Source organism: Dunckerocampus dactyliophorus, chromosome 18 (assembly GCF_027744805.1).
Source record: "Dunckerocampus dactyliophorus isolate RoL2022-P2 chromosome 18, RoL_Ddac_1.1, whole genome shotgun sequence".
Classification (NCBI taxonomy): domain Eukaryota; kingdom Metazoa; phylum Chordata; class Actinopteri; order Syngnathiformes; family Syngnathidae; genus Dunckerocampus; species Dunckerocampus dactyliophorus.
The window spans coordinates 20,155,500-20,167,500 of NC_072836.1; the positions used below are offsets into that span (position 1 = coordinate 20,155,500).

Consider the following 12,001-nt stretch of genomic DNA (forward strand, 5'->3'; position numbering starts at 1 on the left):
TCAGAGAGTTTGCTGTTGCCAATATTTTTGGTTTTTGCAAGGGTGCACCTTGCCAAATGCTTCTTGTCCCATAAGCGTTTGAGCCCGACATCATGTTTCTCAAACAAATCCAAATAAATCAGGTTTTTCATGGCGTCTGAAGGTCTACATGTCCTCATGTGAAAATAACAAGATATTGGTCTACAGTGTGTGACATTGTGCATGATTTTTCCCACTGCAGATTTGATTTTCATCTGAAAATATGAATTTAGACTTCAAATCCCTTTGATAAATACGCTGTGTTGGGCCAAAAACGTAACAAATGATCTGTGCAAACGCTGTTGCGAACAAAATACAGTACCGCCCTGGTTAGCAAGTTTTTTTGGTTCATGTCGAAACGTTGTGCCAAAATTTGGCCTCAGTTAGCATACAATAGGACGTGCGTCTTATTGTGTTGTAAATACACTGCGTGAGTCCAACGCTGTTCTTCACGCATTTTTAGAGCAAACGTTCTGGTTAGAATCCTTAGCTTGCGAAGCGGAAGTCAGCAACGTCGCCCAAATTGATTTCTTCTAAACCTAAGAAGCCAAAAAACTTACCACCACTTCCACACAGAATGGGAGGACAACATTTTTTTTCACTCTTCATGTGGGACATGCCATAGCTGCCTTCATGCGGTGTTAAGGTAATGTAAGGTAAGGTAATGTCTCATCAGTGTTTTGTGTCATTACTGCCACCTGGTGATCATATTGCTCCATATCACGTGTATTTCAATATGTTTTGACTAATAATAGACCGTAGTCTACCACGACACCGCCATCATTTATTTATTCATTTCTGAAAAAACGTGATACATTGAGGGAGCGATAATCGAACCATGATATTGCGAGGGTAGCATGGGAAAAGTAGATGCTAACAAGCGACTGTATGAGTAAAAGAGAGATTTGGGGGCAATACATGGCATTGCCGCGATGGCAATGCATTCTGGGACATGTAATAATAGATGCTGCCTGGCCAGTTTACAGGTGAAAACTGAAAGTACATTGCACATTGTACATTACTAACACTACTTTTGGGTATTTTTAAGATAGAATTGAGGTCAGGCACCCACAAAAAGGGTCTAAATATACGGATGCCTCTTTGACTGTGAACGTTCCTGTCAGGATGGATGGTGAGATGGAGCAAAAGGGGCAGGAGGTGAAGAAGAAGATGAAAGGGAAGAGAACAGGTGCAGATGTAGCGATTCAGAGTGGAAAGGACAGGGAGGCAGATGGAGGAGGAGGACGAGAGAACACTGTTGAGGTTATGAAGATGCCGGGATGAAGGCTTGATGGAAATGGAGAGAATGAAAGAGAGGTGAAAAGCTGCACAGGAGAAAGAGTCTGACATTTTATCTTGTGTGACATTTCCTTCTTCGTCGTGCCTGTGTCTCGTTTACGGTTATTTTTATTGCCTTGTAAATGTGCTTTATGGGCAACGAGGGGTTTGTGTGTTTATGGGAAGAAATGTGCTGTACAGCTAAGATGTTTGTTGCACGTGCTGGTTCCGGCCCTTTAAGACTTCATTGTTCCTATGCTAAGCATTCATCCACTGTGCCCTTCACAGCTTGCATACATCATCGCTACGACCACGTTATGTCATAAAATGACGAGCTTATTTCTGCTCTTTTGGTCTCATTTGGTCACAAGTGGGTACGTCCCTCAAATTTCAGCAACGAGTATTATTACAGTCCACTTCCTGTATGCCTTGTTGATCACGGCTCATTGGTTCCAGACCCCATCGAGATGAGTGACTTCCTGTAAAGTAGCATTCCTTATTTAGAAATGGAATATTTTCATACTCGGCACATAGAAAACCTGTTTACAACCTCCTAAATAAGATTTTTAACATTATTAGAGCCCTCTAGACATGACGTAACACCCCTATAGTCACCTTTACGCTCCTATTACCCAATTTAGTAGACATAATAAGAGAAAATAAGACATAGAAAACCAATTTACAACCTTCTAAATAGACGTTTAAACATTATTAGAGCCCTCTAGACATGAAATAACACCCCTGAAGTCACCTTTACACTCCTGTTACCCAACATAGTAGACATAATAATTGGAAATAAGACAGAAATTAGACATAAATATTGACTCACACATGTTAGCATTGGGACAGTCACATTATCACAAAGTACTTCCTGCAGTGGCTACTGTCTCAACATTACTCACACCTTACTCCGCGCTTGTTTAGTAATAATACTATATAATTACACACACAACCACTAGTCTGTGCAAATACCGCAAGTCGTTCAGTGATGATATCTACGTAGATACGCGTACCCTAGCCACTTTTATGCTTGAAAATACTTCATTTATGCCAGAAGTACATACAGTTTACTTACGTGTGTACATGTTTGACTAATGATGGGCCCTAGTCAATTACGGAACGGCGATTATTTTTAAACTGAATTTTGATTTGAAAACTCGTGAAGGGAAAAAGTGTCGAGGGATGACAGTTAGGGCTGGCGCAAGATCTCGCGAGATTACAACAAGACAAGATTTTTCCTCCAGAACAGTCTTGTGGGCACCAGGATGATGATAATGAATGAATGAATGAATAAATCACGCAATAAATGAGAATGAACTCGACCACTTTGCCGGCCTCAATATATCGCCATGTGCACGCGTGTCTGTTTTCCTCGTCTCCCGCCTCCGAGCAGGCGGGGAGAGGGTTCACTCTGCATTGCTTCCAGCACCTTGGCGTGTTTGTTCCAGAGAGCAACGGCATGAACAGAGTGAGCCCTCTTGTCATACAGTCGCTTTGTCTTGGTGGGTGGAGGCGGGGCCACTAGCATACACGCAGAGTGCAGAAGAGTAGTAGAAATGAAATAAGTAGATTGCGATATATATCTATATCGATTTTTTTCATTGACTTTTCTTAAAAGTCATGTTAAAATCTTGTCTCGTCTCATTCTCGGAGGCCCAATCGCGTGTGTCGCCTCAGCGTCTCGTCACACCCCTAATGACTGTACGATACAAATGCATACTTTAGAGTAGTCAGTGTACAGCTTGTATAGCAGTAGAAATGTACCATCTAAAATAAAAATGTACTCATCACACAGCCATGGTTTTGCAGCTTGTGTTTAAACAATAATGGCTGTGTGTCGACGACTTCTTTTTTTTTCGAGGAGAGTAAATCCATACTGCTTTCCAAGCTGTTCGCTGACTAGTCTAAGTTGTATCCAAGCTTCATGTCTGTGGTGTTTTCCCTTGAGAAGATAGAAAAGGGTTGCTGTTATTCATATTAATAGTTCATCCTGCTCCCAGTAGTCATGTTCTAAATGCTTTCCCGTACATAAAACACGCCAGGGATCCGTCTCTGTGTGTGTTGGTGTGTGTGGGCTTTGTTTTACACACTACGACACACACACACACGGCTGGACACACACGTCAGTAAGTGCAGCTCAGGGAAGCAATGTTCACATCCTCCCTCTCGCTCATTATCCTGTCTCCATCTTGCCGCCGTTGTTTATTAAAGGTTGCTAAGTAACAAGCAGCTCCTTTACAAATTCAATTACATAGTCCTGTGTGTGTGTGTGTGTGTGTGTGTGTGTGTGTGTGTGTGTGTGTGTGTGTGTATTGTGGCGTCGTCTGACATCCGCTGCGGTATTTCACAGCAAAGCAAAAGAAGCCGTGTGAGCCACCCTTCCTGGAACGTGCGGAAAAAAGCTCATACATTATGCTTCACAACTCCAGCAATACCTATAAAGCACCACTAGGTGACAGCACCTTCCAGTGGTGCCTTGGTTAACGTCGTTCATCCGTTCCAGAAGGTCCGACTCAAACCAAAACGGACTCTAACCAAGGGAAATTTTCCCATAGAAAATCATGTAAATCTAATTAATCCGTTCGAGACACCCAAAAATGTTCAAACAAAATACATTTTATAGACAATGATTACAGTTTTACATGCAGAAAATGATGACAAATGACAAATGGATGGACAACTGAACATTTCACATCACTTTTACTTTTGTCACTTGTTTACCTTTATCACTTTTAGTTTTGTGCGGTCCATGTATTTTGATACGTCGCGTATCCCTCTGTCTAGCGCAGCTAATCTGTTAGCAACAAACGCTGTTGCTCTAAAATGGCGCCCGCGGCCCCACAATACGTTGTATTGTATCACAAGATTTCATCTTAGGTGCGTGATCCAAGATGGCGGCGGCAACAAACGGGACAGTATTTTGGACGCTAAACAAGTGGGCGAGCGCAAGCCAACGCAAAATTTTACCACAAATTTTTCATTGTTGACCGAAAAACGCGCTGACCGGGGCCGCCGTTAACTGAGGTTCCACTGTACTTCCTGTAAGGCGTCTTCAGGGGGCGAGTCGTGTGACTTTTTGAGTTGCGTCATACATTCACACACGGTACAGCATGGATTCCTATTTGGATGACCGTTGCAAATGTTAGCAGGCGTTGCCTTTTGATTTAAGAGCGTGATTTAGGGACCAATGCCATTATCGCTTTTTGCAATCAGACGGCCCCCGGAGGGCTTTTCTCCCCTCCCTCTTTCCCTTTCTTGATGTCACTCATACGTTTCCTCAAGGCCAGTGAACGCCTCCCAGCGGGTCCCCGTGGTGTTCCGTACCGCTAATGACAAACCGTAGTTGTAGTAACGCTGCCTCTCTGCATGGCTGATATCTTCCATATTGAGAAGATAAGAGAACTTGGTCAACGCGAAGGACATGTGATGGGGTGGACGAGCGGACAGGAAATGGATGTCTAAAGGTCATGTGTATCAGCGAGCCCCCAGCATTTTAGTTTTCTTTGGTCGTGTTCTTCCGATTTCTCCATGCACCATCTTCCATCCCTGTCTGCTCCGCTCCCGAATGTCCAAATGCTTCTCTTTCCTCTCCTCCGACCTCCTCTTCCTCCACCTCCATCTCTCTCCATCAGCTTCAAAGAGCTGTCTCTGTGGCAGACCTCCAGGGCACCTGCCTCTTCAAGCGGAATCAAATCATCCATCTCAAACGGCTTTTCTCTGTGTGTGTGCGTGTGTGCGTGTGTGCGTAGCCGGTACAGGCGCCTGTGAAGTGCACTAAGGCCCAAGGCAGAGCTGCAACAAACAAGCCAAACACAAAGGCAATGAACAAGCGAGCGAACCTGCACAATGTTGTGTTTGGCTGCCAACCTCACTAATAATATTGCCAGCCAGTCCTATTTATATATGATGTTACTGTACAAACGCTACAAACTATTAACTCCACGGTTACACATATTTATTTACATCTTGTATTATTAAAACACTGATAAATGTCTACATATTGAAAACAGGAAGTGAGCAAATGATTAGTAATTGCTTTATTTGACACACAAAGCACACTGGATTTTATTTTTAGGATTTCATTTTTTATATATTTTGTTTCTTTTCTTTTTACATCTTTTTTAAATTTGACTTTGCATCTACATTTTTGTGTTTATATTCATATTTGAATGATTTTGTAACCCATTTCTCCCCATATTTTTTAATATAGCGAAAAATAATCCAAATTTCATTGCATGTTTTTTATGGATACGTTTGGATCATTTCTTAACTGCACAGCTACAAGCAACTACACCGCACTCGTCACTTCAATTTTATATTTTAATTCACTTAATTTGGGGCCAAGAGTCCAGTTAGTGGATCGTTTAGCAAAATGCTAACGTAGAAAGTATCGGAAAATGTTCAAAGTACAATAAAAATTGGGTTTTTGAATTAAAATAAATATTTAAATCCGCTATCGTCAGAGATGTTTTGTGTACAATGCAGTTTTTCAACATTATATATTTATTTCTAATGATATGGTTTTCATACTCTAAATTTTATTTTAAGTAGCATTTAATTTCTATTTATTTTTTTATATTTTCTTTATATTATATTTATATTTATTGTCAGTTGTCAGGCACGTCCCTGAGTAGGTACAGGAAAATGACAACAACGTTGAAAGTAACAAACACTGGATTGTGTTTGAATCTAAATAATTGTTTTTTTCCAAGATATTTTGTGTGCAGTGCAGTTTTATGTGGAGTCTGGTCACATTTTGTGTATTTAGGACAGTATTTTAGATCTCAACATGGCCCGGAAGCCATCTCTCTTGGAGATGAATAAAGTATCTACCTTCTGTGTATATACTTCACATAAATATCCACTCAAAAAGTCCAAGCAGTTTGCTTCCAATGACCTGAACTTTCTGTTTCAGATGAAAGCAGGTCTTTAACATAGTGGCAGACTGTGTATACGTTTGTACAAAACGAAAAGCCCAGAGGGTAGGAGAGGACAAGCATTTAGGTCAATGTGCAGTAAAATAGTCAAGATAAAGTACATTTACTTAAGCAGGACACGTAAAAGTCTTCCATCTAATTAAAGTAAGCTGTCAAATCACTCTAATGTAAATGGAAGAAGTTGCAGCTCAGCCCTGGATGAAGGCCAAAACCACTACTGTGCATAGTGTGTGAGTGTGTGTGTGCGTGTGTGTGTGTGTGTTGTGTGTGTGTGTATTGATCTACACTTTGTCTCCCATCCCTTCACTCACACAGCAACCAGAATTAGATCTGTTGTATATCTGCAGATACGATATGCACAACAGTGCTGCACTGCTGCAGGCCGTTGTGCTGTTCATTGATTTACTACTTTTGCATGAAATGCAGTCCTCTTTTAGTCTCTGGAGAACTTCATTCATGTCAAACTGGTTAAACCGTCACGTCACTAGTGAGCAAACAAAGAGGTGTAATATTGGATTGAACAAAACAGACTGAGAATATGGGCCTATTTATTGCCACGTTACAATGACATTGAATAGAAAATGTCAGCAAATCCTAATTGATTCATGTTATTTTAATGGAAGTATTTCAAACAAGAGAATATCCCACGTCTAAAATTACATACACTGTGTTCCACATCTGATGTTTTGTAACTGCCTGAGATTGAGTTCATTTTATTTCTATTGCTGTCCTCTAGCGGACAATCTATAAATTGTTTTCTTTTTAATCGCCATTGCTGCCCTCTAGCGGACAGCCTATAAAACTACATATATCCCATAATGCACCTCGGCTTGCTCTCGTCATTCTCCGCAGCAGTCTGCTAGTCCAAATCCACCAGTCAAAATGGCGGACAGACCAGGTAACTTAGCGTGCCCTTTACTTAAATACTCACCATTGTGTCATTTATTTTGTGCTTTCGTAATGGTATCGTATCGTGTAATTGTGTACATAGTTGGTGTGTTTTATTCGTCAGATTGATCGTGAATTAGCTACTTTAATTTGTTCAGTTAATCCAAAGGCCGCAGTGAATCCATCGCAGTCACGTCAATGACTTTGCTTGTCATTGCCAATTATGTTGCAGTAATACATGTTACAGCTTTAAAAAATAAACACTTTTTCTATGACAAATATAAGGTTAGATTAATGCTTCCGATAGCTTGCCTTTGCGTGTTTTACATGAGTGTATAGGATGCTTTTGGCAAGCTTGCACGTAAGGTAGGCTAGTAAACGTATACTCAAGTTCACTTAAATGTGATCAAGTGTGAGGTTTTTTTTTTTTACACGTCTTAATAATGCATTATTAATTTCAGCTGTAATTTCTTGTGACATTTCCTTTGTGCTCTTCAGTACATTTTGACCTCGAGTGTCCCGTTTAATGCTGCAGAATTATATAAGTATAATATGTTGATGACTCTAAAAAAGTGTACAGTCTTGTTTAACAAATATTGAATGTCTTGTTTATTTAAGATTACCTAGAATTTGAAAAAGATGCATTACTTTATCGTTTAGCATTTTTGTTTAAATTGTAGGCTTTGCGCAACAGCAGCCGCTCCAGTTTAGTCGCTTATATTGTCGGTGCAGGAATAACCCTTCCAAAACACAGCATCTTTTAACTTGAGCTACTAATGGTATTCATTCTGGGCATAATGCTCGCACATTGTTTTTAGGGGGGTTGTTTGTGCTCATCATTGAAGTGATTTCCACCTGTTCACAGTTGCCATAGCTGAGAAGCGTCTGATGGATGTGAAACTGGGCGAGCTGGGAAGCTGGCTCGGTGCGAGAGACTTCACTCCCAACGGGATCATCACCGCTGTGCGCCGGGGTGAGGAATCCTTATTTCACAACAGCTTTTTGCTTGATTTATTGTTCAGGGCTTAATTTGTGCATTGTTTCCTCTGTCGGCAGGCCATGACAGATACTTCAACAAGTACGTAAATGTGAGGAGGGGAGGCATCGGTGGTGTTGCTATGCTGCTAGCTGGCTATGTGACCCTCAGCTATATATGGGAATACGACCACATCAGTAAGAAATCCTTCCTCTTGACCATATGGTGTAATGTTTCATATTCTACTTCTCATTCTTTGCCGTCTTCCCTCCCAGAACATGATCGCTGGAGGAAGTACCACTAACCAACCGCTATCTCACCTTCTGGGATGGACTGTTCGCCTCCACCTACTCTTTCCTTTCTCGGCTCGTTGTGTTCAATTTGTGACCAATAAACCATACTAAAGAGTTAGTGACTTTTGTGTTGTTTGGCTAAAGTGATAGCAAAAATGACTCAAGTTTACTCGTGACACATTTTAGAACAAAACATTTATTTACACGCTATAGGAGAATGTCCTTACATGTAACCATGGCATCAGTGGTAATGTTGGAAACTGGCTGAACTATTGATCATAGAGCTACTTCCAGGCTTTAAATGGTTCACAAAATGTGCACCAGGGCTAATGTAGATACTACTACAAGCAAATATTCATTGTTACCCTCCCATGATTTCTCATCAGCATAAAAAAGGTGTCATGTGAAATCAGGTGATGAGCACAAATTTGGTAGAATATTCCGCTTGGATATCCCACACGATGACCAGGGCACCTCCTCCACGACACAGAAAGGCTGAGACAAACAATAGTGCCTGTGTGTGGATTGGGCAGAACATCGCTCTTGTTAGTCTTTCAGTTCAGAGTCCAACCTGTCAAGCGTGTCTTCTCTGCAGCTTTAAGGTCACTGTCCGCTCAGGAAAGCAAGATGGCCTTTCGTGCACTTGTTGGCGTAGTGGCCCTTTTCTCCACACTGCACACACAGGGGGAAAACAAACAAAATATCTGGCTGGTCTTGATAGTAAAACAGGAAGATTGTCTAGTAACTGCAATACAAAAACACAGCGAGATGCACAGAAGCTCAGAATTAGAGGAGTCACCTTGTAGCAGGTGACTTGGTCCAGAGGCCGAGGACCTCTGCCAGTCATGAGATGGTTCTGTTGAATCCCAGCCATGGAATGGTGGTTCTGTGGCCGCTGACCTGGGCTGGCCAACTGGACTATAGAGAGTGACGAACGGCCCATGGATGACCCGGTCTGCAGGAAGAGAAATGATGACATATATGCGTGGATACGAGGGGTGTCTCGCCACATTAAAACGAGGCAAGATTTCTTGTTAAGAAAAAAATGTCTCGTGGGCACTGGGCCTGGGACGATAAATTAATCACACAATGAAAATTAAGTAGATCGTTTTGCCGGCCTTGACATATTGCCACGTGCATGCATGTCTGTTTTCAGGAAGGACAGGCAGGAAGAGGGAGTTACAGTCTTGGTGGGTGGAGGCTGGCCGCTAGCATACACACAGTGTGCAGAAGAGTGCAACGTAAAAATGAAATTAGCGGATTGCAATATATTGCCTTTTTTTGTCCATTGTACTTTTCTTACAAGTAATGTTAAAATCTCGTCTCATCCTTGTAGACCCAATCTCGTGTAAAGTCTCGTGAACGCAGTGTCTCGTGGATAAAAATATCATTCATCTTGTGTGTGTTTGAGCAGGTGTCTCACCTTCGTCTGACTCTGAATTTGTTGTGGCAATGGAGGCTGTTCAGAAGCTCCCATTGGTAATTCAAAACGAGGGCTGGAGAGAAACAGAGACCTTTCAGCCTGCAAAAGGGCATTTTACATCCAATTTAAACATTTTTGTGCTGAATGGAAATAGAACCTACTGCATAAATTTGCAGGATTTCCCCTCTGGACAGAATCCAATCAGGTAATTAACACAAATCACTCTCCTTGTGTGTCTATGTCTGCAATCAGGACCTGAAACAGAAGGATGCCCGGGTTATAGGAACAGGGCATAGGATCGTCATTAGAAGGTGTGAGACAATTCACCTACCGTGTTTGCAGAAGCCTCTGTCGTACCAGGGACAGTCCTTGATCTTCGACTCGGGATCAATGTGCAAAAATGGGCATTCCTTGTTGCTACACTCTCCTATTACAGGCAAGACAGATAATAGAACAAAACCGAACCGGTTACTAAACTCCTGTGCAAAGATGTCCATGTCTTTTGAACGCACCAAATTTGGAGTAGAAGTAGCATTCGGGCATCTTCGTCATGTCGTATTCGTGGAGGAACTCGCATTGGTCTCCTTTCTTGCAAAGGCCCCTGAGCCAGTGCTTGCACACCACTGTCTTCTCTCCACTGATGTGACGGAAAGGACACATCCCGCCTGGAATCGAAGTGGAAACAAAAAGAAATGGATAAATGCATGCTCACGCAGGTAACTTGCGTTCTTTACACGTGTCTGTCTATAGCAAATATAGAAATGTAACAATCATGGCTGTAAATGCGTGTTTACCTTTCACGCACGCTGCTCTCATGAAGAACTCGCACACAGCAGAGCCGGATTCTGAGGGGGAAAAACATAGTTCAAGCCTTTGTACAAACAGACGCACCTGCCCATCGCTACCTACACTTTGGCTGCTAGCTAGCAGTTAGCATACAAACACTTACTGTCCATGCCGGGGAACGGTAGAGGCTGAGCCCCCAGCTGCTGCTCCACGGCAATCTCCAGGTCGAACTTGATGTGGTCCACGTTTGCCAGTAAGTCCTGCATGTTTGCATTGGTTTTGTTGTGCCCCGCTACGTGAAAGTAAATAGCAAGCTAGCTAACTACTATTGTGCTAATTAGTCGGTCATTTCTTCAACAGCCGCCAACCAAAGCTAGCCAGGCTAGCCTTCAGGCTAAAAACGCCACGTAAGTAACTGTAAGAAGCTGCTCTGTTTTGTAAAACAAATATCCCTGAATGATTTAAAAGTTTGTTGTTTTTTTTTTCCCCACGGAACGCTTCTCTGAGCTGTTGCTAGTTTAGACGCACGAGAGGCGCGCACAATAACCTTTGACCGACGTGACGTTGTTTCCGTTTCCTCCTTTAGCTTGATAGCTTGCCATGGTAGCAGCGTGTGTTGTGTCCCTGCACTGATCCCGTAGTCTGAGCAGTGTGACGTAAAGAAAGAAGAAAAGGAGTGTAAAAGGGACTATCTGGGTGTTATTTCATGTCTACAGAGCTCTAATAACGTTCTGACTGAATATTCAAGAGCTTACCTCTTAATTGGAGACTCTACATTGTCCATAGCTATGACTGAGTGTGATAGGTTCCCCAGCGATTGGCTGGGGACCACCCCAGGGTGTACCCCGCCTCTCGCCCAGTCAGCTGGGATAGGCTCCAGCATCCCCCTGCGACATTAGTGAGGATAAGCGGCATAGAAAACGTATGGATGGAAGAGCGTGCCTCAGAGAGACCCAGGTGCCAGCAAAGAAAGAATATTTACCCATAATGATAAAAACAGCATATTTGAATGACAACGCAGGATAACAATAGCACATCACTTGTTGGTCATTCGTATTCACAAGCACCTGTTGTTTCATATGGCGCAAAATCACAGTACAAGTTATCTAAAAGTATCTTTCTGGAGTGAAATTTACACACAGGAACAAACTGGTCTTTATCCAAACAGGTTTATTTTATTGGCAAAGAAGTTGCATTTAAAAAACATTCCATATACACCTGGTGTTGAATATAGGATGTATAATCGACAAAAAAATGATTGTCATGCTTTGTGCAACAATCTGCACAACTGCCTGGGAGTAAAATTCAGAGTGGTTTAAAAAATACAAAAGATTTGGAAATTTCAGCGAACCTTAAAGCTTAAATGCAGCCAAAGATGCAGTGGAGGAAAGCACGAAAACGC

At 42.1% G+C, this 12,001-nt stretch overlaps 3 protein-coding genes across 4 annotated transcripts in view; 1 reads left to right on the forward strand and 2 right to left on the reverse strand.

Annotated features, from left to right (window-relative positions):
- The first annotated feature begins 7,071 nt into the window (after positions 1–7,071).
- atp5mf (ATP synthase membrane subunit f) lies at positions 7,072–8,508 on the forward strand. The gene is made up of 4 exons (XM_054759964.1): positions 7,072–7,131; positions 7,987–8,094; positions 8,178–8,294; positions 8,373–8,508. The coding sequence occupies exons 1-4, from the start codon at positions 7,116–7,118 to the stop codon at positions 8,399–8,401; spliced, it is 270 nt and encodes an 89-aa protein (XP_054615939.1). The 5' UTR covers positions 7,072–7,115; the 3' UTR covers positions 8,402–8,508.
- Positions 8,509–8,572: 64 nt separating this feature from the next.
- On the reverse strand, positions 8,573–11,210 carry cpsf4 (cleavage and polyadenylation specific factor 4). Its single transcript, XM_054759646.1, has 8 exons — positions 10,763–11,210; positions 10,608–10,658; positions 10,326–10,478; positions 10,145–10,240; positions 9,975–10,068; positions 9,814–9,886; positions 9,190–9,345; positions 8,573–9,062 (listed from the first exon to the last, which is right to left on the reverse strand). The coding sequence occupies exons 1-8, from the start codon at positions 10,863–10,865 to the stop codon at positions 8,994–8,996; spliced, it is 795 nt and encodes a 264-aa protein (XP_054615621.1). The 5' UTR covers positions 10,866–11,210; the 3' UTR covers positions 8,573–8,993.
- Positions 11,211–11,752: 542 nt separating this feature from the next.
- Positions 11,753–12,001, reverse strand: part of shmt1 (serine hydroxymethyltransferase 1 (soluble)) — an 8,347-nt gene continuing 8,098 nt past the window's right edge. For both annotated transcript variants that reach the window (XM_054760720.1, XM_054760719.1), the window contains one exon: positions 11,753–12,001. This exon is cut by the window's right edge and continues 318 nt beyond it. The gene's annotated coding sequence lies outside the window, so the exon portion shown is untranslated.

Excerpts from the sequence above, each read along its gene's own strand:
- cpsf4 (XM_054759646.1), bottom strand. The coding sequence starts at position 10,865 with ATGCAGGACTTACTGGCAAACGTGGACCACATCAAGTTCGACCTGGAG. Across the intron at positions 10,659-10,762 it reads ACCGTTCCCCGGCATGGACA|AATCCGGCTCTGCTGTGTGC; the intron begins GTAAGTGTTTGT and ends TTTCCCCCTCAG. Across the intron at positions 10,069-10,144 it reads CAGAGGCTTCTGCAAACACG|GTCCTGATTGCAGACATAGA; the intron begins GTAGGTGAATTG and ends CTTCTGTTTCAG.
- atp5mf (XM_054759964.1), top strand. Across the intron at positions 8,095-8,177 it reads CATCACCGCTGTGCGCCGGG|GCCATGACAGATACTTCAAC; the intron begins GTGAGGAATCCT and ends CTCTGTCGGCAG. Across the intron at positions 8,295-8,372 it reads ATGGGAATACGACCACATCA|AACATGATCGCTGGAGGAAG; the intron begins GTAAGAAATCCT and ends CTTCCCTCCCAG.